The 25,982-nt window shown below is 41.0% G+C and overlaps 1 protein-coding gene across 1 annotated transcript; it reads right to left on the bottom strand.

The window, feature by feature from the left end:
* Positions 1-1,884: 1,884 nt before the first annotated feature.
* On the bottom strand, positions 1,885-25,375 carry LOC138958036 (ras-related protein Rab-5C-like). Its single transcript, XM_070329074.1, has 6 exons — positions 25,240-25,375; positions 21,587-21,809; positions 20,873-21,024; positions 10,544-10,666; positions 6,045-6,138; positions 1,885-5,377 (listed from the first exon to the last, which is right to left on the bottom strand). Exons 2-6 carry the CDS (start codon positions 21,747-21,749, stop codon positions 5,268-5,270), a joined length of 642 nt encoding a protein of 213 aa, XP_070185175.1. The 5' UTR covers positions 21,750-21,809; positions 25,240-25,375; the 3' UTR covers positions 1,885-5,267.
* Between the last annotated feature and the right edge of the window lie 607 nt (positions 25,376-25,982).

The following is a 25,982-nucleotide window of genomic DNA, read 5'->3' on the forward strand; positions in this document are numbered from 1 at the left end:
ATTTGTCCTTTTGTTGCAGATAACAATATAAAGAGTCAAAAGCACATCTCCAACATCTGTAGGTCCGCATACTTTGAACTCTGCAAGATCGCAACCATCCGCCATACTCTGTCCGTTCAAACTACAAACACTCTAGTCTGCTCTCTTGTTCTTTCTAAACTTGACTACTGTAACTCTCTTCTCTCTGGCTGTCCACTCTACCTCCTGCACAAACTACAGAAAGTTCAAAATTCTGCAGCACGCCTGATCCTCAAAGCACGAAAAAAAGATCATGTCACACCACTTCGCCGCACACTCCACTGGTTACCCATCCAAGCCCGCATTGAATACAAACTGTCCACTCTCTGCTTTCACTTCTTCTCTGCCTCGTCTCCTGCTTATTTCTCTGAACTTCTCACTGTATACACTCCTGCTAGACAACTCCGCTCCTCTTCTGATAGCCGCACCCTAGTCATCCCACACACAAAATCAAAAGCATATGGACAACGCACTTTTGCATTTTGCGCATCTACTCAATGGAACTCTCTCCCCTCTCACATTCGCCACTCTCAGTCAGTACTGTCATTCAAGCGAGCACTCAAAACTCACCTCTTCCAGAAACACAACTCCTAAAGTCGCAACATTTTGCCATCCTGTTCTGTAACGGTTCCATCTCTATTCAGCTTGTTATTTTTGTCTTTTGTTTTAAATTATTATAAATATAATTTTTCACTGCAGCAGTCCTTTAACTTTAACCCTTAGCTGTAAGCTAGATATGCACAAGTCATGTCGGTGCCACATAATGCTGACACACATGTTCCTGTGCATAGTTTATGGATAACGTGTAGTTGGGAAGTTAAGAGTAGAAATAATTAGTATTTAGTGTAGGAGGAGGGTTGGGGGTGGGTAGGGAGGGGGTGGGTATGGTTTACTTTGAGCAGGTCGGTTTCAGTTTTAATAAACAATTCTAGAGAATTGTGTATCTTATATTTGAGTCTTTCGTGTTTTAGACATTGATGCATTTAATAGTTTTAACGAGTTGCCTTTTGTTTTATCATTCTGGTGTTTATCTAGATGTGCTGTGTATCTTATAAGAAGTTCTTAAAAGTTCGAAGTTATTTTAGCATATAGGTTTTTTTATGGTCTTAACAGTTAAATATGTATTACGTTATCATTAAGATTCATGCTTTGTTAGCACTAAGCAGTTGTTTTTAATCAGTCTGGTTTTCTCTTGTTTTCATCTTATGAACATTCTAAATGTTAGACTAACTTATTGTCTTGTACAGAATAACAACTGTGTGAATGGTGCTATACTGAATGAAAGAGTGTGACATGAAGTTCTTGTACATCATTGCAAAGAGTGTGAATGACGTTTTAGTTTAGATGTCAAGCGCTTAGAGCAAGCCTTTTTAACGAAAGTTTTTGATTTAGCGCTATATAAATGTTCTTCTTCTTCTTATTATTATTATATTTACGGAACCACGCTGTTTTCCCCTAATAATAATAAAAACTCATTCGTAAAAATGTTGAAGTTTTCGACTCCTTGTTTTGCAATATAATTTCAAACGAGTTCGCTTCGGATTATTTGAGGTCTGGTGTGAGTGCAGGTACATGTAATGTGTTTGTTTTCTTTACCCCTGCTATAGGGGTAACCACATGTCACCTTTGACAAAAGTAACACAGTTTACCTTTTGCTCAAATTCAACTTGTGAGGTAGGGTTTATCTCCAAACACTTATGGTGCATCTTAGTCAGGTTCATCAAAGCCTACGTGTGTATACTACAAGTTAACTGAAGAACCAAGCATGAACAAAAGCAAGAAGACTTCTGTTGACAAAGTTAAAATCACTCTGATCCAGTTATCTAGACTCAGCACTCATCCACACAAATATGCACCAAACCTGTGTGTGTTAATGAATGATTTAATGTACATCCAACTGAACATCATGTGTATACACAGCTGAGACACACATGTGTCACATTTACAATTCATATTTTACCTGCAAAGTAATGGATTGCAAGCATGACAATCTTGAATGAATATATATCCCGGACAAACTGGTTCCCTAGTCAATTTCAACATCCACATGGATTTTTGTATTGCTGCTAGGAGAAAGTTCCTTCGCTGCTTTGTACACAATCTGAGAGCAGTTTTAGTTCTTTCCTGGACAGGGAACCCTTTTAAAGATCTGACTTCTACATCTGGCCAGAGGCACAGATGAGGAACAGAACTGAGAAGATAGGTACACGAGTACTGTACAATGCGGGTATAAACAGTAACGCACGTGAAGCTTGATATTAAAACTGTCAGTGGATGCAAACATTCACTATGCAAACGTACACTATGGATAAAGAAAATTGCCCACAATTTTCAAGGGGAAAAACAGTTCACCTTTTTTCTCTCTCAAGACAGACATGCTTCACAATCATCCATTTATTTGTACAGTCGTCACGCAGACACCATAAGCACACCTAGAAAAGAGCTGGAAAATCTACTAAGCCCCACTGAGACTGAGAGATGAAAACCACAAGAAACGGAATCCTACATAATAAATTCACACTAAAGTCCTCCATATAATTTGTTTACAGCTCCTAATCATTCCACAATTGGGGTTACTTGCTAACACAGTCCACCTATGCCTTCTCCCTTTGATCTGCCTGCAGACTAATCCTTCCACTTCAACCTTGCGTTGTTACACTCAATACCTTTATACTCGATACACTTGTAACTCATAAAATCATCACCACACCTCAAGCACACAACACTTTGCTTTTTTTCACCTGCGATTTCTGCCCCATGTCTGACATTTACCAACATTTTTAAATGTTATTTCGTTTCCCATGAACATTTCGGAAAGTAAGCATATTTTAACATGCCTTCTTCGTCCCTCAATCACATTTCATGGACTGTCTTTTCCCGAAACTAACTCGACAGTAAAATTAGTTTGTGCAGTAACATGTGCCCGTCTTTAGTAGGTTTGAAAAGCACTAAACTCCAGTGCTGACCAACTGTGATGCAAAGATGTGCCCTTACTTGCATGAAAGGGAAGGAACACCCACCTATATTACTACTCAGAGGACTTATTTCACACAGTATCCAGCCACTGATCTGATCAAACGAAACACCATTGCATGTACTGAAAGACTGAATTACTGTGTACATAAAAATTCATCAATTTTACACTTACTCATCTAAGGAACGCCATACTCTGAATAAACATTCCTTGTGTCATGTACTCATCTTTCTCAAAGAATGTCAAAAGTCTACAGCTAGAAGCCACCTATTTATCAGAAGGATGCAGATGCTCTAACCTACAAAAGATTCCTGATCTACCCTAGCTAGCTGGTCCCTGGAATTGTCACTGCTCTCAAACTCAAGACTTGTTACTGCCCAACTCAAATGCAAGCCTTGACTAGCGTAACAACTAAAATGCCATATTCTACCCCTAAATAACAGCATGATAAAACAAAAACTATTCAGCAACAGAAAAAAGAAAAATGCCTGTAAAAAAAAAAAAGTACCCCGAAATAAAACATGCAGCATAAAAAAAGGACAGTGGTATTTCCAGCAGCGAAAAACAGCCTTTTCATTTCCATCAACCACGTCAATCAATCCTTTGTAAAAAATAAATTTGAAACAAAATTTTCCTCCTTTATTTTATTATCTTGAGAGAAGTGTATATGTACAATAGATGAGCATAGAATCTTTCCAATCACTACCATATCACAACAGTCTCATGAACAACAAAACACCAGTGCATGATGAGTGAGCTACACAAAAATAATGACAACTGTAACACACTGCACAGCTGGGCCTTGCACACAGCCACCGACAGGCTGTAACTCCTTCAACACATGTACGCAAACTGACAGTGACAGACATAGAATATTTGCACAGTTGAAGGGGTATTCTTGATCTCATTTTAAAACATCTCATGCCAGTTCCACCCCTTGCCCCCCCCCCCCCCCCCCCCCCCCAAAGATTTTTTGTAAACAAGAAAGCTACTCTGATTTATGGTGGAACTTTCATATTGACAAAAAAAGGAGTGAAACTGAAATTCTCAGAAACAAGCTAAACATGTTGTATCAAAAATGACAAAATGATGAATTCACAAAGTGATCACTACAAAACATATAAATGTTCTTTTACTTTAGTTAGCATATCGAAAAAAACAAAACACAAACAAACAAAAGACAAGAGTGTTACCGATGAAGGTTGGGAGGTCTATTTCTGGTGATGACAGTATGTTATTGACCCACCTGAGTAGATATTTTCTGGGAGAAGAACATTACACATTCACAAGTTATTTCACTGTGAGGATCATACTCCACACAAAACCATCGCTACTTCTGATATACACACTCAACTTAACAAATGACAATTCATGGAAAAAAATAACCAAATTTAAAAAAAATTCATGTAACATTACTTGGCTTTCATCTTTGAGAAAAACAAAACAAAAAACAAAGACCATTAACAGAAATAAGAATGTATTATGAAATAAAATTCAGTAACATTGCCTTGCTTAAAAAAATAAAACGGTTAACCATGAAAGACAGCGATGTTTCAAGCAAAGGTAAGCTGTTCATCTTCTCCATGTGTTTCGGATAAGCTGAAATGACAAAATGGACTGCCCGGAACCTTCGCAGTAGATTTACCTGACAGACAGACTGATGGGGAACGGGGGTTGAGGGAAGTACGAGTAAGGTGGGAGATAGAGATAAAAGAACCAAAGAAAAACAAAAAACCCAAATTGAAATAGTAGAAAGCAGGCTTACTTGATACAATGACGAAATCATAGTTACTTATTTTCTGTACCACAAGTGCCAAGACACACACTCTCAACTTAGAAGTCATGCCCCGCAGTTTTCATGCATCCTTCCAAAATAAACAGCAAAAGTCTTTGTTCATCAATATTACACAGAACCTACAACTAAGATGTTATGGATGACTTTTCTTCTTCTGACTGGATCTTCAGGCTTCGTCAGTGAACAGTGTCGGTGAGAGAAACGAGAGAAAGAGGAGTGAAAGGGAGAAAAGAGAAACTGGTCATTTGCTTTTTTTCCTTTCTTTGTTGTATTCTGATAGTTGCTCTATGCCAAAATGACAAATGAACCAGCAGCACTGCGCAGCACCCCCAGAGCGGCTGCGTTGCGCTGTATCCAGCTGGCGATCAATTCTGACCAGTCTTTGGACCACAGAGGGATCCCACGTGTAGCACACAGTGTCCGTGGGGAGGCCGGGGGGAGGCAGAAGCTGACACGACACAGGGAGAAGGGCACACACAGCTACTTGCAGCATCCTCCTTCCGACTGCTGATTCTGTTCATTGTTGAGTCGCACACCCTGCTGTCTCTGCTGCGCCGCGCTGCCCCCTTCGTTCTTCGGCAGCTTCTTGGCTGAAAAATACATAGGCCCATGACTAAGCTGAATGACAAGATGGTGGCAAGAAATTGCAGTGAAATGGAGTCAGAAAAGGAAAGGTCAATACAGTTTAACCCCCCTTCTTACTTAAAATTTAAGATCTTGATTTCTCATAACCTATGCAAATTTACCTGTCTTTTAAAATCCGATTTTCTCAGATTTTTGTAAGTCTTTAAAGGGGGTTCTATTGTAAAGCCATTCCACGCTCCAGAACACTCCATCCCCAAACTCATGATTTACCTGAATTACTGAAGTCATATCCTTACACTAATGTTCTACGTTTTTATGGAGGGCCACACACTAAACGGCTTTCCGTGACCTGCTGAAGAACCCACTAAGCTACAGCAAAGAGAAGTAATCTCACACTGCCACTCTCACAACAGTTTTTTTTTTTAACAGGAACCTTTTTCATCATCTCTATTTTTTTGGCAATGGCCAACTCCACATACTTGCAGGGCGTTTTGAATCATATTAACGTTTGTTGATATCAACATCATAAAGCAACAAGGACCATCCATGGAGTTGACGTACAGTGCAACTTACAGTGGTCCTTCCAACGCAGTAACATTCATCAAATAACCCAGCAGTGAACTAACAAATGAGTAAACAAACCAACCACTGCCTTGTCTTTCATACACTTACCGATGGCTAGAAAAATGTCGTTGACATTCATCGCTGTCTTCGCTGATGTTTCCATAAACAGCAAACTGTTTTCTTCTGCGTAGGCCTGTGCTTCCTGCAAGAAAATCATTTTCAAAATCAGTCAAACTATTACGAAACCTTGTTCATCCTTCAAACACAGAATGAGCAAAACAAAGAGGAAAAAACATTTTTCAAATCATAACAAAAGACGACAAACATCTGATCAATCTTGCAATTAGTGAATTACTTAAGGGCAGACCGGGTAGGCAAAATGAGTTATTTTTGGTCTCATACACCTTTTTGGGGTTGTTGCATTTTTCACACCTTTGAACATCCTGGAATGCATTCAATAATCTGCTTTTGTCATTTTAGACATGTATTCATGTAAATAAAACCATTTTCAAACCGATGTTTTGTTGTTTTTGTCTGTGTTTTATCAAAAAAATCGAAAAAATGGTCAACTTTGGATACTCCGTGCTGGTAAATGTGCGCACATGACATGACCCTTCGCTGTTCAAACTGTGTGGAAATTTCCGTTCTTCAAGATGACGTCATCACCGTTGGGGAATTTCCGTTGACATAGGCACAAAGAGAGAGAATCCGTTCCAACCGAAACCCCGGAATTAATATATGCAAATATATGTAGGTCAAAGGCATTTGGCGCAAGCGCAGTAGACAACTTATCAGTCCCCCGGTGTCAACAAATCCATGACGTTTTCACCGATTCAGCAGCATTTTTCAAAGTTTTGAGCTGCGGAGAACAACCCTAACATTGGAAATGTTCGGCATAGTGACAAGAAATATCAGAGAAAGATGAACCAGCAGCAGCGAACAGTAGAAGGAAGTAACAACTCTCCGAAATGAACCAACATGATCGTATTTGAGCAGACGACATTCTAAGATTCTTGACTCGACGAGGTGGGTTTTGCTTCTTTCTCTTTTCGATCTTGTTTGTTTGACAACGTGATTTATTGCACATCGTTATGTTGTTGTTGTTGTAAGAATGTGTTAGGGTTTGCAGGTAAATGATAAACAGTTTGTGTCTGAAGTATTTTGCGGGTTTCTTGATCCAATTTACTGACCATGCCGCCGCCGCACACCCCCCCCCCCCCCCTCCCTCCCTCGATCATCTCTGTGATATCGTCTTCACAACCCCTATTTTATTGTTCTTCGCTGGCCAGTCCTTGAGAGCTTACTATGGTGTAACATGTCATCAGTATTCTTTGTCTGGGGTCAAACTGAGAAGCAGCATCTGAGCGATGTACGACTGACACAGTTTCTGTTTCTGGTCATTGACCGTAGGAAAATAAGTACCCTACTAGAGAGCGTTCTCTAATTCTAAAGGATTGGTTTACACCAGCATGGCTGACCAACCTATCATTGACAGCAATATTGTTGTCAAATCTTTTCCATTAACTAAGGAATAAAAAAAATAGATCCAATTTACTTCACCAAAGAAAAAAAAAGAGTTAAACTAAAGGACTGGGGATGCAACTCATGAATCAAAAGCATAAAGATCACCTGCAAACAGTGCTAGGTTTAGGAAATCTGAAAATGTATACACACACACAGAACACACACACACACACACACAAAACAGACAACAGACAAGAAACAAGCAAATACATAGCAAGTGTGATGAAATAAATTAATTTTAAAAGAAAAATATGAAAAGAAAGAAAGAAAGAAAGAAAATAATTCAGCTAGTTTCAGTATTAGTTCCTGTGTGTATGTGATTGTGTGGTTACTCAAATCCCATAGTAAACTTGACATGTACATTTTGTGATAGGGGCCAATTAATGAATGTCTTTTGTGTGTGTGTGTGTGTGTGTGTGTGTGTGTGTGTGTTCGTCAACCGACATATGTGGGTACGAGCCGCTGAGGTGGTTGTAAGAAAACCCGCCTGGTTCAGTGGTTGGGGGCTGATTGGGATTTCTGATTTACCAGCCTAGCCAAAAAGTTGAGGTACACCCCATGTAACATGGTCATTTGCAAAATAAAGTACAAGCACTTGTTGACGTTTATATTGAGTCTTAAAATTTGCAGCTTATTACAAACAAAAACCATGGACAGTTGTATCAAATATTAAATCAGTTTTTGTGTATTTATTAGGTTGGAGCAAGGGGAGAGCCAGTCCTCCTGTGGTGGCAGCGAGGAGAAAGATTGACCTGATGGAAAAGTTTGCTAAACCGGAACTACCCCCCTCCACAGCAGAAACATCAGCTTTGCCATCTTCTGACCAACCATAAGAAGATACAGATACTTTGCCATCTTCTGACCCATCACAAGCAGATATGGATACTGGTACTGTGCAACGTCACTCCGCTGACATGTGTTGGGCTTTTGTCAACATTGATCAGCTCAATCTATTGCTGAAAGGTTTATATCCTGTACTGAATGCTTGTCTGATAGCAGTCTGATTATGAAAGAAGGTGATGCATCAGCCCAAGGATTTGCACAGGCCCTGCATCTGGAGTGCATATGAGTGTCCATTCAAGTCTGCAGTTGTTTACTCTTCTCCCGGTGTTTGCAACGCTTCGGGTGGTAAAGTTGCATTTTAAATAATCCGCGTATGACCAAGTTGGTACATGGAAAGGGACATTCAGCTTTACAGAAATTTGCTGCAGTGTTAGGATTGAGCACAGAAATACTGTAATTAAAATGTTGCAACTTTTGAATGGCTTGATAGCTTTGTTCCATTTGTGTATATATAATTATGTAATGTTGTTGATGATTTGTAAAGCATCATTTCTATGCAATGGAATAAGAAATCGGTGCATCCGTTGGGTTTTTATGAGTCTGACAGTTTGGTTCTGATCAATATTTTCATATCAGCACAAACACAGATAATTGACTTTTTTTAATGTTTTCATATAATTTTTTTTTTAAATAAAAAAAATCTGATAATTTGATTATCAAATCATTTCCCCTTCATAGTTAAAGTGTTATTCTGGTTAAAAAAAAAACCACCCCATTAATTCAAGCTCTACTGTGGTACTAGTTTACCGGGGTACTAGTGAGACTCTTTTACATGCTGTTTTCTCTACATGTAATTTGAGACAAAATGTGGTAATTAAAATGTTGTAACTTTTGAATGGCAAGATGGATTTGTTCCAATTTTGTATATGTTGTTTATGATTTGTGAAGCACCATTTCTGTGCATGGAATAAGAATACAGTGGATTCCTTGTGTTTTTATGAGTCCGACAGTTTCGTTTTGATTCATATCTGCACTAACATAGATGAGTTTTCAAATGATTTTTTAAAAAAAGTCTGGATAATTTGATCGTCAAATCATTTCCCCATCATAGTAAAGTGGTTATTCTTATAAAAAACATATCAATTCAGGCTGCACTGTGCTACTAGTTTGAGGTACTGGTTGGAATCTTTCAAATGCTGTTTTCTCTGAATGTAATTTTCAGACAAACATCTGTAATTAAAATGTTGCAACTTTTGAATGGCTTGATGGATTTGTTTCATTTTTGTTTATGTTGTTTATGATTTGTAAAGCGTCAGTTTTGTGTATGGAATAAGAGTTAAGTGCATTGGTTGGGTTTTTATGAGTCTGACAGTTTGGTTCTGATTCATGTTTTCATATCGGTACAAACAAAGATGGCTGTTTTCATATGATGTATATAAAAAAAATCCTGATAATTTGATTGTCAAATCCTTTTCCCTACATAGTAAAGTGGTCATTCTGATAAAAACATATGAATTCAGGGTGCACTGTGCTACTGGTTTTTTTATGTACTGGTTCAAATCTTTAAAATGCTGTTTTCTCTGAATGTAATTTTCAGACAAAACGCTACAATTAAAATGTTGCAACTTTTGAAAGGCTTGATGGATTTGTTCAGTTTTTGTATATGTTGTTTATGAGTTTTACAGCATCAGTTCTGTGTATGGAATAAGAGTTCAGTGCATTGGTTGGGTTTTTATGAGTCTGACAGTTAGGATTTCATGTATTTTTCTTATCAAAACTGAACCGGTAACTGAAAATGCTAAATTAAAATAATATATTGCTTAGAAATGCTTTTCGATACACAGAATTATTAAACACACACATATTGCTGCAAAGAAGAAAAATTGGATCAAGACATGCACTGGTTCACAAACTGCAACATTTTAAAAAAAGCACATTTTATAACGTTTTTCTCACATTTTGGTGAATAAAACCCCCCAAAATTGCTTTTCACTCAAAATTTAAAATGGTTTCCCTTAATTAGGTTATTCTGCTTGCAAAAATCAAACAAGCAGCAAGCTGTTTCCAAAAAAAAAAAAAAAAGTGCTTGCCTACCCTGTCCCCCCTTAAATTCTCACAAACACATATGAAGGCTTATATCGCGCGCATCTGGTTTCTACAATTGTGTTACTAATAAAATACCGCTGCATCAACTTTCCAAAGAAGATGTCTACACAAAAACTATTGGTTGAACTCATTTTCAATGTTAATCCATCGTAACTACCAGCCGTGCAAAATCCCTACTGCAAACGCGCACTCACCTCAAATTCCACCATGCGCTTGTTTGCCAGGTCTGCTTTGTTGCCGGCAAGGGCTATCACAATATTTGGACTGGCTTGTCTCTGGAGCTCTTTCACCCACGTCTTTGCGCGGCCAAACGTATCCTGCAAGCAAGTTTTGAACTAAATCACAGAACTGGACTTTCAAAACAGAACAAAGCTATTTCAGCTATAATTACATAAAGACCGGGATGTCTTATCATCAGCACAGCTTGCAAATGAAACAGATGACCCATATACATATATATATACGAGACTAACAATGGCCACATATTTCTCAATTGCTGTGACAATGTTGCTGTTACAAAAGGCAGACCAAACCTTCCACATTTCTGACATTTCCATGTAAATGTTTTAATTTGTATTAAATATAAAGTTTCAAAAATAAACTTTGATTTTATTAATATACTTACCAACTCACATAGATAGCAATAACCTCGTTCAGTTGCTAAGACATGGAAGCACTCTTACATGGTAACATGGGGAGATAACTCTAAAACAAAAACCACATGCCATATAAGGCACGGTCCGTGGTGGTTATCTCCCCTACCGGTGTACCGCGCAGGATGTGACACTCATTCCGTCCTGAAACATATACCCCTTTATACAATTTGCGGGGCAGGCTGGGAGGGAATTAAGTATGTGAGTTGGTAAGTATATTAATTAAATCAAAGTTTACTTTTGAAACTTTATATTAAATTACATATTCTTACCCAACTCACATAGATAGCAGATTGCTAATTTAGGTGGTGGGAAAATATTCACAGTCAATATCTTGTAAGTACTTGTCTTGCAGCAACTAAAGCTGGCAGACCATGTGATTGATTGATTGATTGATTAAACTTTATCCCCGAGTACGCTAGTACAAGGGTCCAGCAGACTTTAATTGTCTGTGTGTCTGTGTGTGTGTCTCGACTTAACAGCTTATTGCTGGGAAACTACTGGGCGCAGTTCGTTCAAAAGTTGATACACTAACTTGATAATAGGTCCGATTGATCGTATTAAAACTTCATAATGTTACCTGGGACCTAAATGCGAAATAAACCACAAAAAAACGACTTGACGGCGGGGGGAATTCGCGGAGCCACAGCCAGCCAGGCGGCAGTCTCATAGAACAGCCGAACGCGTCACACATTGACGAGAAATATAGCGTCATAAAAAGATTACGTCACGGTCAATAGTCTTTGACGTCTTTTTCTGTCGCGCGGTGTGTGTTCATTTTGTGCACATGTGTTAGTGTTACTGTGTGTGTGTGTGTGTGTGTGTGTGTGTGTGTGCGTGCGCGTGCATGAGTCTGTACTCGTGTGTGTGTGTGTGTGTGTGTGTGTGTGTGTGTGTAAGAGAGAGAGATAGAGAGGAAGAGAGAGAGGGAGTGAGGGAGAGAGAGTGTGTGTGTGTGTGTGTTTGTGTGTGAATGTGTGTGTGTGCATTTTCACTGTGATCAAATTACAAATAAAAGAGAAAGGCCAGTCACCACGCACATCCTCGGCTCGCATGCAATGTATTTATATAGCAAAGGGAATGCCTGTAATTCACACAGATCAATCACTTGGTCTTAACACTATTGTGACTAGCATTGCCACGGCGTTAACGTCCTGCCTGCCCAAGCTTGCCACCAAGAAACTTCCCAAAAAACAGTAACCGTAAAGGAATCTGTCTAGCAAGCTTGAATTAAGTCCAATCACCACCAAATTTTGTGTACTAATTAAAAAATGGATGCCCAGTTCAGTCGTGCTATTTATAAGTTTGTCACGCGATTTGTTTTAGCAAAGGGGGGGTGAAAGGGGGATAATTTGTGTTTTTTAACATTTTTTTGTGTGTGTTTTCTTTTCCACTGCTTTTTTAAAAGTTATTTTTTAACAGAAAGTATTATAAATAATTGTATAACCAAACAAGGTGTAAAACCTATGAATTAGCTGAAATATTGTTAAAATTCTACACAGAAATAAGGAGACAGTACAAAGAAAAAAACAAGCAAATCCCGCATTCACTCACAGCATCCTGACTCAAATGAAACAAAACTGTGACACTCACCAAATGATGTCTAGGTAATCCATATTGAATATAAGTCACATTTTCACAACAAAGTCCCAACTGTACACCTATGAACATTTCCAAAAGGATTAGGCTCCAGCCATCCATTGTTATCAGTGCTGCCACGCCCCCCTTGCAACTACACATTCGAAGATTCATGCAGTACCACCCTAACACGTGTAGTTTGCCGACTCATACTAGCAGGAACAACAGGACTGTTTCTTCCTCAATATCACTGCTATTATCGCTTTCTTGAGGCGAAAACAACACGTCGGAATCATGATCTACAGGGTCCTCAAGATCCAACATCCGGAGAATCTCCTCCCGTGACAAGGCTCGCCTTCGATTCATTTTTTTTCTCGAAAAAACCGCACAAATCAGACTAATATTGCATATGGCGGAAGGGCACACTAAGTGTGTCAAGGGAAACAACTCAATTTACTGCAAGCTTCAAAAACCGGGAAGCAATCACGAGTCGTGTACCTTGTATGTCTAATACTAAAATAGTCACTTCCCGTCCGTGGGCGTTGCAGTGCTATTACTAATATAGTCACCTCCCGTCGCGAAAGTGTTAAACGTGCACAAGACAAAAACTTTCATACTGGGGGAGCGAGCCAGTCTGAAGAGTACTCGGGTCCAGCGCCAGCGTTTTTTTTTTTATTACAGAAGGATGGAGATTTTAGGCGTTGCTTAGTCTTACAATGTGTACTATAATAGTGGGTACTTGAAATATCCCGCAGATAGAAACTCACGACTACGTCCTTGGACGTCCAATAAGCTGCATTCATAAATTCTGCAAGTCTTTCAGACTTGAATACAGCTAAAGAAGAGGCACACACTCTGACTTCTTGAGTCCGTGCTGCCTGAAGAGGGAGGACTGACTGCCCCCCCCCCCCTTTTTTTCTTGCCACCACTTGTAGGCATGCCTAATCAATGTGGCTGTCCATCTAACTAAGGTTGACTTCACTAAGTCATTGCCTCTACCATTGTTGATGTATATTAACAAGAGCCTTTGTTTTGGTGATCTAAACGGATCAGTGCGAGTCAGAAAAGTTTTCAAAACTCGAAATGTTCAATTGGTTAAATATGGCTCTAGCGGAGCCAAAATATTGCTAAGTGGTTTGAATTGTATTATCGGAGCTGGTTTCTGTGGTTTCTGCTTATTTGCCAGAAATTTTGAACGAAACCTAAGAGCCAAAGATCCGTCTTTCTCCAAAGAGATGTCTATAGGTCCAATTCATTCTTCTTACTCTGCGTGACGTTATCAAATGGATCGGCTAGCTTTAGCCCTAAGGGGCACAACTCCGCTCATACTCTCTTCGCGCCACCATATTGGATGCCGTCTTTGTTAGTTTTCTTCATTGCACTCTTGTTCTTTTTGCGTATTTCACTGTGTATGCAGACAAAATGAAGAAAACTGTGCATGCATGAGTCCAAAGGGGATCTGCCTTTTTAACACAACAGCACAACATAAAAAGTAAAGCAAGAATACATTATTATATTCATTTATTTATTCTTTATCTTAAATTACCATGCAGACAGTGCACCAAAATTCACAAGATAAAGCTCTCAAGACAGGCAAATGAGGTACAATGCAGCTCAGGTAACTACTGCAAAGTATAATTTTCAAAGCATCCTATCACAGTGTTCACTCTAAAGGCACAACCGATGGACAATTGTTGACTAGCGCACTGCACACATTAAAAAATAACCAGTTATAATCGTCTTCTCCGCTCAGTAACTTCCTTCCAGTTGTCACCCTGATGGTAAACAACTTTAGGGATCCTAAAGTGTGCCTGCTGACTGCAGTTTTTGGCCACACAACGTGTCATTTTCACTTTTGTCGAGTCGCCACCCAACGCTCAAGCACTGTCAGAGATCGTGCAAGGCATCCAACATGGCGGCGGATGACCAATTCCAGAGAGTTACGACCCGTGATTCTCATACCGCGCGCGCCGAGTAGAAATGCTGTTGTTAACTTGAGTTTCTGCAATGGGCCTATAGCAAAACCAGACAGAAAATACACTTACTCCCACTTCTCTCAGAAGCTACTAGAGTAAGCATGACCGCTTTCCGTGTTAGATTAGCAAGGCTAGTTTTTGTAACGGATCAAAGAATCTGATCTCAAAAGCTCCAAAACTAGGAGCAAATCCCAAGTCGGGACTGGAGATTTGTTTTCAGACAACGGAAGGGAGGCTCCCTTAATCACGCTGGCTATAAAGCCCCCAAGTGAAATATTGCGACCTAGCTGTTTCAGTGCAACTGATATCGCGTATCGTCTTAATTCAAAGACGTGGGAGAAAATTCGGAAAGCCAGGATAGGTGGTTCGCCACCTGCATTGAACGGAGAGAAGTGGAGTTCTTTCCGTTAATATTACGCCATTTGTTCCAAGCCTGTCAATGTGACACGTAAAACGAAGAGGCTGAACCCCTATGGGATTTCTGGACCAAATCCAGAGGTGAGGCAGAAGCCCCTGAGCGTCTCAATGATTCCCGTACAGTAGACACCCGTGTGGCTCGAGTGTAAAAAACGGCATCCTCTTGCCAGCCTTAAAAGGCCTGGCAACCAAGATTGAATGGGCCCATACTGTGCGACCGGCAGGCCGCTCAAAGTAAAATCGAGAGTATTGATCTTCCATGCTTCGGGATTTTGTTTGTTTGTTTGTTTGCTTAACGCCCAGCCGACTGCGCAGAGCCATATCAGGACGAGGAAGGGGGGGATGAAGGGGGCCACTTGTCAAGCGATTCCTGTTTACAAATGCACTAACCCATTACTTGTGTCCCAGCAGGCTTTAGTAAAACTAAATTAATACCTACTGGAAGATTACCAGTTTCCAGTATGTTAAAATAGGCTTAACCTATCTACTGCTGGACTTACATCAGAACACTAACAGATTAAACTATACATGAATCGCGAGACAAGCGGCAAGAGAAGAGATTTTTGGAAAAAATACAGGTGAATGAGCAAGAAGGCAGAAAAAAGAAAAGAATTCATGAAGAAAAAGAGAGCATGACAGGAAAGAGGAACCAAAAATCTACCTAACAGCAAACTAGAAAGCTCCTGCGGTTCCAAAAACAGGAGGGGCCTTTAATTTCATAACCGCAGTGCCCCACTGCGGGCATTGATCTTCCATGCTTCGGGATTTTGTTTGTTTGTTTGTTTGCTTAACGCCCAGCCGACCACGAAGGGCCATATCAGGGCGGTCGTGCTTTGACATATAACGTGCGCCACACACAAGACAGAAGTCGCAGCACAGGCTTCATGTCTCACCCAGTCACATTATTCTGACACCGGACCAACCAGTTCTAGCACTAACCCCATAATGCCAGACGCCAGGCGGAGCAGCCACTAGATTGCCTATTTTAAAGTCTTAGGTATGACCCGGCCGGGGTTCGAACCCACGACCTCCCGATCACGGGGCGGACGCCTTACCACTAGGCCAACCGTGCCGGTATGCTTCGGGATCCGGGAACGGGGAGACGAACATCAGCTGAAGGCGATAGTACCGAGAGGCAAATACGTCTATCAGCGACTTCTCCAAATTCGCCTGAAGGCGTAGAAGCACGTGGTGAGATAAGAGTCCATTCTGTGTGGACATTCTTGGCCGACCGACTTAGAGAGTCCGCCAAGTCATTGAGCCTCCCAGGAAGGTACTTTGCTGCTAAGAAGATCTCGTGGTGGTAACACCACATCAGAATCTCGCATGCTCGATGTGGCAGCGGTAGGGAGCGAGAGGCCCCCCTGCTTGTTGAGATAAAACACCACTGTGGTGTTGTCTGATTGAATCAACACATGTTCTCGCCTGACAAGGGGAAAGAATTCCACAAGAGACAGAAAAACTGCTTCGCTGGTGAAGAGAGAACCAATGGGAACGCCTTGCAAGAGCAATGGTGTGAGAACCCATTGATTGGTCGTGTCTGTGAACCAGTCGAAAAAAGACACTAACATGTTCCAGCCCTTTGTTTGTTTGCTTAACGCCCAGCCGACCACAAAGGGCCATATCAGAGCGGTGCTGCCTTAGACATTTGATGTGTTCCAGCCCTGCAATTCCAGTTTCCACCTGGAGTACAGGGCCTCTAGGAAGGGCCGCTTGTACAGTCTCCTCAAAGAGATCAAAACGGCCATGGATTCATTTGACTTAGAATCGAAATTAGAGCCCTGAAGCTCTGAATTAAATAAAATGTAGCCACTTCCGATCTATTTTGTGTATCAAAATGTGGAAGTAAACATCCGTACGATCTATGGAAGTGACCCAATAGGAAGGCCCCAGCGCCTCCCTCAATGAAGTGGGAATCCTAATCCCCACCAGCCGCTGTGGTAAAACACAAAGGCGGAAAGAAGGGTGATGCAGAGCACTAAAACTCCAGTTGACATAACTGCCAAGAGTGTGAGTGAAAGCGTGCTTTTGTCTGCCCACCGACCCCCACCGCTAACTTGACCCGAGGGAGAAGAGGGGTGGGTATTTGGCACAGCGCCCTGCCGAGAATGAGAGAGCATGGAGATAAAAGCCAAAGCCGAGACCGGCCATCCTAGCGCTTTTCTTTTGATAACAAGACAAAGCCGAGGCCTGCCGTGCGCTTTCCTTTTGCTGTGAGTTTCTTTTTGTTAGAGAAGAGTCCACGTGCATAGAAGCGGACTCGAAAAGAGAACCTTCGAGCAAGGAAGAGATTAAAGTCTCGCCAAAAGAACAATACTTTCGGTCGAGACCTACTCCCAGGTGAACAGCAAAGCTACATCCTTACGGAACACAAAGATATCCAGTGAGGACGTAACCGCACGAGAGAGAGAACGAATCAAAGTCTTGGTCAAAGGCGATAATTGTAAAGAAGTGCGGCCACAATCTTCCACAGCCAGGAGATCCTTGTTCTTGCAAACAGACAGTTTCTCCTTGCTATAAATATCCAGATGGATGTTCGTCAATTCCGGGGTACCCGGGAGCGAACCGCGTAGTTAGAACAAAAGAATAAACTAAGTTCTTAGGGTTGGTGTTAACCGAGGCCTACGGAAAGCGCTCAGCGAGTGATGCCCTACTTGCGCGGGTGACGCAAGCTAAAGCAACGCCGCAGCAGGTGCTTCGCCGAGCGCTGCCCACAAAGGAAGTGGTGGCAAAGGAGAATCATTTGAGAAAACTTCCACAAGTTCAAATGCCACCGAGGGAGGATCTAAGAACTTAAAGTTCGAAGATTTTCCTGAGAAGGCTCAAATCAGCTGAATGTGACGCAAGCCCCGGCAAAGCCGAAGCAGGAGCTTCCCCACGTGATGCCAGCAAAGGCAGAGGTGGGGCAAAAACATCGTTTGAGAAAACTTTACAAGTTGAAAAGCCACCGAAGGAGACTCTAAAAACCTAAAGTTCGCAGATTGTTCCTGAGAAGGAGCAAAATCAGCCAAAGCTGATGGTGGAGCAACGGCAGATGACGATGCTACTGCTACCCCTTCAGGGAAATATTCCGTAGTAACCTCTGCTGCTAGTGCCAACAAAGATGGCAGCTTAGCCGAAAATCGAAAAGAGGCATCCCCATCTGCCTCAGAAGCTTCGTCTTCCATATCCTCATCATCCTGTTCAGTAGTATCCCAACGATCGTCGAAGGGATGAGAAACGGAAACCAATCCCGGCGAGGCAACATCTGCCGAAACCGGAAAAGGTTGGGAAAAAACTCCCGGAAGCCGGAACTCCGTGAACGGATCCCCCATCCACCTGCCTCATGCCAGCTGAAAGACTGGAAGAGGAAGTGGATGCAGCCTGTGTAACAGCAGCGGAAACCGCAGTAGCGGAACCGGAAGCCGAAGGCTGATGAGTGCCAACTACCAACACAGACGTGTTAGCGGCAGAAGGCAATACCATCCTGCCACCGGAAGCCGCAGAAGCGGAACCAGCAGTGGATTGGTAAGCATCAGCACCAACCGGAGTCATAGAATGGCAACCGGAAGATCCTGTTGTCCTACTACCGAAAGTAGCGGACACATGCTCTTCACACCCCAACCCGTACCCTGGTAGGGCATAAGGCTGACGTGAGGAATGAACCTTTTGGCTGGTATGCACTTCCGCTAAAGCCGTTGCCGCATGTTTGCGTACTTCGCCAAGAACACCTCCTACCGACGCGTAAACGCCGAGAGGACCAGGAGGTGCTGGTAAGCATCAGCACCAACCGGCCCCATAGAATGGCAACCGGAAGATCCTGTTGTCCTACTACCGGAAGTAGCGGACACATGCTCTTCACACCCCAACCCGTACCCACGCAAGGCATAAGGCTGACGTGAGGAATGAACCTTTTGGCTGGTATGCACTTCCGCTAAAGCGGAAACCGTTGCCGCAGGTTTGCGCGCTTCGCCAAGAACACCTCCTGCCGACGCGTAAACGCCGAGAGGACCAGGAGGTGCTGTTGCCTGAAAATCAGCCAAAAATTTGTCCAAAGCAACATCTGACGACAAGTCCAACACCACTGTTGGATCTGCAACAACGTCGGCAGACGTAATTGTTGCAGAAGGCTCTGAACGAACCCGTGCGAGAGCGCAAAAACACCGCCCGCGACGCTAAAGCGCCGAGAGGACTGGGCGGTGCTGATATCTGACAGGCAGACAAAAGTTCGTTGACAGGTAAACCTGACGCCGAACTAAACACATCTGTCGCCTCTGCAACAACTGAGAACCAGGTGAGCGAGTCTGCTTGGCAGAGCTCTTAGTTTCTCTTTATGTCTAGGATGTCGGCCATTTTGAAAGTCAAGAATGGTGGACAAATGTTCAAAAGACAAGTGGCAAAACCTTCAAAAACGCTAAGAAATCTTCCCGTTATACAAAAAAGAAACGCACTCACCAATTCCTGAAGAAGTAAAGAAGGTTGTTGATATGTTACCAAGATTCGATGGCCTTCCCCGAGAGAAAGGCCGATGGCTTAAGAAAAAGCCTGAGCACCTCAAAACACGTCATGCAACGTGGGTTGAAGGAAAAGGAATGAGTGTCACCGGTATACATCCTGCGCATGCGCGGTACACCGGTAGAGGAGATTTCTTTCTTTCTTTATTTGGTGTTTAACGTCGTTTTCAACCATTCAAGGTTATATCGCGACGGGGTAGGGGAGATAACCACAACGGACCGTGCCTAATATGGCATGTGGTTTTTGTTTTAGAGTTATCTCCCCATGTTACCATGTAAGAGTGCTTCAATGTCTTAGCAACTGAACGAGGTTATTGCTATCTATGTGAGTTGGGTAAGAATATGTAATTTAATTATTGTTAATGTTAGAACTTTGCTAATGTTAGCCAGTTGTAAATATTATTTTCAAACTTGTGCACCTTTGGTATACAGTGCTCTTGTGCAAATGCTCATTTACTTCCACTGCAATCAATAACTTGAATAAGCTTTCGCTTATTATGGGTAACAGAAGATTCCCTTTCAATATGTATGACCTATCAGTATCAAACCCGACATCAATGATCTGTTCAGAAATGTCGCTCATGCCTTAAAATGAATACTCTTGACAAAAGTCAGGTCAGCGTTCTTATTTATACTCCTATCAATATAATACGCATTCATGGAAAGCCCAACCTTTACTGACACAATTATGCCGAATCTTTTGAAATAGTAGAGACAAACCCCAACTATTAGACACACTTCTTCATGGCAGCCAAGGACAACTGATTCAGACGACACGACACACTTACAGTTACACACCAAGAGCAACACGTACATGGTGCTGCATATGTTTTCTCCAAAATGTGAATTTCCCAGCTCAGCGCTGTACTTACATAGGCTACTTCTACTCTGACAGGAAAACTGGAGTGGGTGATCACAGATGAGTTGTGGAATTATTACAGAGATAGAATGTTAGAGTACTTTTACCTTCAGCCTTGCCTTTGTTGATACACTAGCATTTTCAGCTCTTCACACTAATGTTTTTTAATTAAACCTCATCAAGCTAAATGAATTAGCGGTGATTCGTGTGTGCAAGTTTGATATCCCATGTTCAAGTTGTATACATGGTTTTGTAAATAAGGTCAAGAAAAAATGTTTCTTTTAAAAAAGTCATGTCCCTTGCTTTTTCTCAGGTATAGACTAAACTCATATTTTTTGTCAAAATGGGTGGCGGTAGGGATCAGTGATCTGAGCAGGGTTTTCTTGGATATAATACGTTTTAGATTTTAAATTTGTGTATTATCATTAAGTTAAATTATACAAGGATAAACTGTCGTCATCAGGCTCACAAAGTCTAACAAATATGTAGTAAATGACTATACTTTAAAAAGGAAACACATCAACATAAATGTCTACACACTAATTACCTGATTCGTTATGTCATAAACAACGATGGCAGCCTGAGCACCTCTGTAGTACATAGGGGCTAAACTATGGTACCGCTCCTGTCCAGCTGTGTCCCAAATTTCAAACTTGACTGTCGTGTCATCAAGACAAACTGTCTGTGTCAAGAAAGCAGCTGCAAAATAAAAAATACAAAAACATTAAATTTCTTCTTCAGATCATATTCATGTTTCAGCCAACCATTTTCTGGCACGCATCTAAATTTCACGCATCTAAAAGTAAAATTAAATTTTTTTGTCCCACCCTGCAAATGAAAGTCTTGCACTTGCAGTGTCACTTTGTAGGACCATCTTATAGATCAGCTTTTCTCTAAACCTAACTCCAAGTGTCAATACCACTCTTCCTTTCATCCACTGCTGATTCCTGGTTGCAACCACCACAGCTTGCGGTAATACCAACCATCAGGAGATAAACACATCCGCATACTTGAGTGGGCTAAGATAGTACTAATGGTGGATGAGCCAGCAAGTCGATAGCCACATCTTCTGGAAATCAATAATCTGACCATAGATTTCCCCATACTGATACAGCAAAGGATGCAGCAGATCTACAATATGACAACAAAATACCTCTTCTTAGTGACATTGATTCAGTTTCATTAGTGATGTTAGATGCTCAACACTACATCATGTACAAAGATGACAAATGTCCGATGGAGTGCCAAAAAAAAGTATTACCTCCAATTGTACTCTCCTGGTATTCATGAAACTGTCCTTTCACAAAGCGCAATACCAAACTGGATTTCCCGACAGCCGATTCCCCAAGTAGAACCAGCTTGAACTGACATATTTTGCCCTGAGTTGCTCCATTTGGCCTCTGTGTGCCGCCCCGGCCAGCCATGCTCCTGACTTCAGTGCTGAATATTTGCAGAACGCTCACTGCAGTTCACCTCACCAGGATCTAGAGAAAAAACACACATGAAAAAACAAGTTTAATAAAACCCAAGAAAAGTTAGTCGTTGGAGAGGCAAAACCAAACATTCACCAGTACATGGACCTAATGCCGTAACACTAACAAGTGAAAAGACAATTTTTTTTTTTATTAAAAAACCCTTTATCATAGTTTATGATAGTTGTTAATGTTAATGCAAATTGAGAACATTTAAACAGATACTCTGGAAAAGCAACAGAAAATGAGCTTAATTAGTTAATAATACCATGTTACATCGATGCAAGCAGGTAAACACTCAAGAAGAAGTGGATCATGAGGATGATTTTGTTTATATACCATGTTACATCGATGCAAGCAGGTAAACACTCAAGAAGTGGATCATGAGGATGATTTTGTAACTTGTAAGAGACAAGTTTTAATTAGCAGAGCCTTATCTTCCAACCGCTAACTCCAGAGAGAGAGAGAGAGAAAAAAAAAACAGAAGTGAAAATGGGTAGGTGTGGCTGTGACTGGAACAGTGGAAGGGAAAGACATGGAACACAAACTGAGAAAGCTGTACTAGTAAACGCTGCTAGTGCTAAGGACTTCACACCTACATTTGAATTCTGATTCCTTCAAAAGCAGCCAGTGTACATTTTTAATTAAGTTGCAGTTTACACTGTGACAGTCACTGCAAAACATAAATTGTTTCAACCCTTCAAAGTATGGGTTAGAAATTGATCAAAGTCATCCATTTACCACGCACACAAATGGAAAGTATTTTAAACCGTTGGAAATTTCAGCAGATATTAAAGATGTTAGCAATGTCCACTTTGAAAGTTCAACAAGTCGCGTAAGGCGAAATTACTACATTTAGTCAAGCTGTGGAACTCACAGAATGAAATTGAACGTAGTCCGCCGCTAGTGCAAAAGGCAGTGAAAGTGACGAGCCTGTTTGGCGCGGTAGCGGTTGGCCGTTGCGCTGTGCTTCATAGCACGCTTTACTGTACCTCTCTTCGTTTTAACTTTCTGAGCGTGTTTTTAATCCAAACATATCATATCTATATGTTTTTGGAATCAGGAACCGACAAGGAATAAGATGAAAATGTTTTTAAATTGATTTCAAAAATTTTATTTTGATCATAATTTTTATTATTTTTAATTTTCAGAGCTTGTTTTTAATCCAAACATAACATATTTATATGTTTTTGGAATCAGAAAATGATGAAGAATAAGATGAACGTAAATTTGGATCATTTTATAAAAAAATTATTTATTTTACAATTCAGATTTTTAATGACCAAAGTCATTAATTAAATTTTAAGCCACCAAGTTGAAATGCAATACCGACATCCGGCCTTCGTCGAAGATTGCTTGGCCAAAATTTCAATCAATTTGATTGAAAAATGAGGGTGTGACAGTGCCGCCTCAACTTTTACAAAAAGCCGGATATGACGTCATCAAAGACATTTATCGAAAAAATGAAAAAAACGTCCGGGGATATCATACCCAGGAACTCTCATGTCAAATTTCATAAAGATCGGTCCAGTAGTTTAGTCTGAATCGCTCTACACACACACACACACACCATGAGCCTCGTCTCGATTCCAAGTCTGTGTTAAAACATTGAGTCAAAACTTGACTAAATGTAATTAAAAAAAAAGGATGTCAGTTGAATATGTTCAATACATGTATCAGGAAAATCAGCCTGTAGACCCCGGTACTGTGGTAGCTCTGACTTTTTCAAGTTTTGCTCTGTGATTTTGAGAATTTGACACCAAGAGCCGGTGAGTCATTGAGTGGTTTGAAAATCAGGAAGTCCATCATAAAATCATTTCATAAATCAGGAATTATTGATTTCTGGATGGAAACTTTTATCCCTACAGTAACAAGAAGGACCGACACCTTGCAGAAATTCTAGACTATTAGTATCACTACATTGTCCATGGCTGGATTAGACCGCCCATTTTGTCATCATCTGTAAGTGCAACTGCAAGTTCTGGATTTGGCTTTTCCACAAGAACTGTCCTATAGTTTGGAAACTGAAAAGTACTGTGTGCAGCAGTCACTCTTAGTCACTCTTACTCTCTTAAGCCAAGGGCAAGGTTCTTTTTTTCTCCCAAACGAAGTTCAACATGTAAAGCTGCTGCCTTTGATAAACTTGCAGTTACATATATCCTGATAAGTCTTTCCTAAAACTGGTCTGGCAAATAAGCATTGTGGGCATACATTGGAACTCCCCTTGTAAGACCCCTGCGTATGTACAACTACAACATACTGATGACAACTACAACATACTGATGACAACTACAACATACTGATGACAAGCATCCTTCAGATTGCAAGTTAGACCTGAGAAAGTCAGAAACTCGGAGGATGTGCGTAACAATAGATGAAAAATGATCTGAACAGACTTAACATGCTACTTTTAGTATTAAAATAATAAGAATAAGGGTGCTGTACATATTATGTGTTCATTTTATTGTAGTTGTACACACTACTGTGTTGGTCCCTTTCACCCTCAGTCTCACACTAGTCATAGTCACAGTAGCACACTCATGTGTACAGCTTTCATCACTGTCACACTGTGTAAAATGCAGAAACAATAGTACCACTACCACTGTACCAGTACCAGTATGTAATGATCTGACCAAAATTGTAACAGAATCTCCGAAGTGGAAGTGTATCAAGTACAATATCTTTACAGTCAGGAAACGATGGGCTGCACTCATGAGAAATGGTGGGTGTTTCCAGCTAATGAGCTATGCTCATGAAAGTGAAACAGCAGGCAAGCATGTTACGCAACAGCACTGAAACAGTAAAAGACATTGGTTCCCCACACAGCATAACATGCTCCATTTGAGTCTTGTGGGCAGATAAGCAAGAACAGCAATATTCAGGGACAAAAGCAGTGTAACACGCCTTGTGCTCTTTATCACACTGAGCAGGGAAAGCTTGCCAGTCTGTCATGATCTGCCGAGAGTGAGACTACACACACAATACTCTCTTCCTCAACAAAGACTGTTTTGGCATTAGGACGACACACTCCATCAGATTAAATTAGGCTATCAAGCAGTAGACACAAATGAGCTAATTCTCTCAAATTCTACCTTTGACGTAGAACGACTCCCAACAAGTGACATTGTGTCACAAGACAAGGTCTGCAATTCCATTCAGTGCAGGTGGACACTCGTCTTAAAAATGACCTGATATACATACGAGCGAGCAACGTTTAGCAGTGAACTACACATCAGATATTTCTAACTCTTCTGGTTGTCCAAAAATACCAATTCAATCACACTTTCTTACGAGAAACAGGTCAGTAATGTTGATTATCAAGATGTAAACAAGGAAGAATGGGTCAATCTGTCAGCCATTTTGTTCACCCGTCCAAAGAAAATTGACATTTTTACAAGATCCACGAAATCACAGTCTACTCTGTTCAATAAATAGAACTCACCTAGGAAGGTCGGACCGTTTACTTGAACTGGAAAAGTAATAACAAGCTGGGTTTGCAGTGAGTTGGCGAAAAATCGTCTGTAAATTACGTAGTACCACCCTCCAGAAGGCAAGACTAATGTATGCACACTGGAGGATGTATCTACGCATAGAAAGTAGTACAAGGGTTTTTCTACAATCTAAGGATGACAACACATTCTACATTGGTGAACGGTTTGGGATATCATATGAAATAAGATGTGTATATCTTATCCATGTTTTGCTTTTGCATTAAACTCTGTTAACCAGTTACAGGTGATCGCCCAGAGCTATGCGCAGGGATACCACTTTTCAATGATCACCCTTTACATGACGTCATGTAGGAATATTTACTGAGGTCATGGCATGCGATGAGTCCAACTTTTATTTTAATACCTCAAGAGACAGTATCTGTATTGTGTCAGATTCTTTTAGAATGGGGGGATGAAAGAGCAGATCGGGACTTGTGCTCCGTGGTAAATTTGATTTTATCCGAAGAGCAAGTTTGATTGTTGTTACTTCTATTACTACTATAATGTATCCCCGTAAATGAACGGTCCGTGAAATGGCTGGATCCTTCAAATGCCTCCCACTCTAATATTCAAAGTGAGACGTTCTGCCGTGAAATTCACATTTACAAGTAACAGGAATACACGTCCACTTAGTTTATTGACTATTGAGGATAAACAATCTTTTGCACGCTTGAGTGACTATCTTCTCATCGAG

The sequence above is a fragment of the Littorina saxatilis genome, linkage group LG2 (assembly GCF_037325665.1).
Source record: "Littorina saxatilis isolate snail1 linkage group LG2, US_GU_Lsax_2.0, whole genome shotgun sequence".
Lineage (NCBI taxonomy): Eukaryota > Metazoa > Mollusca > Gastropoda > Littorinimorpha > Littorinidae > Littorina > Littorina saxatilis.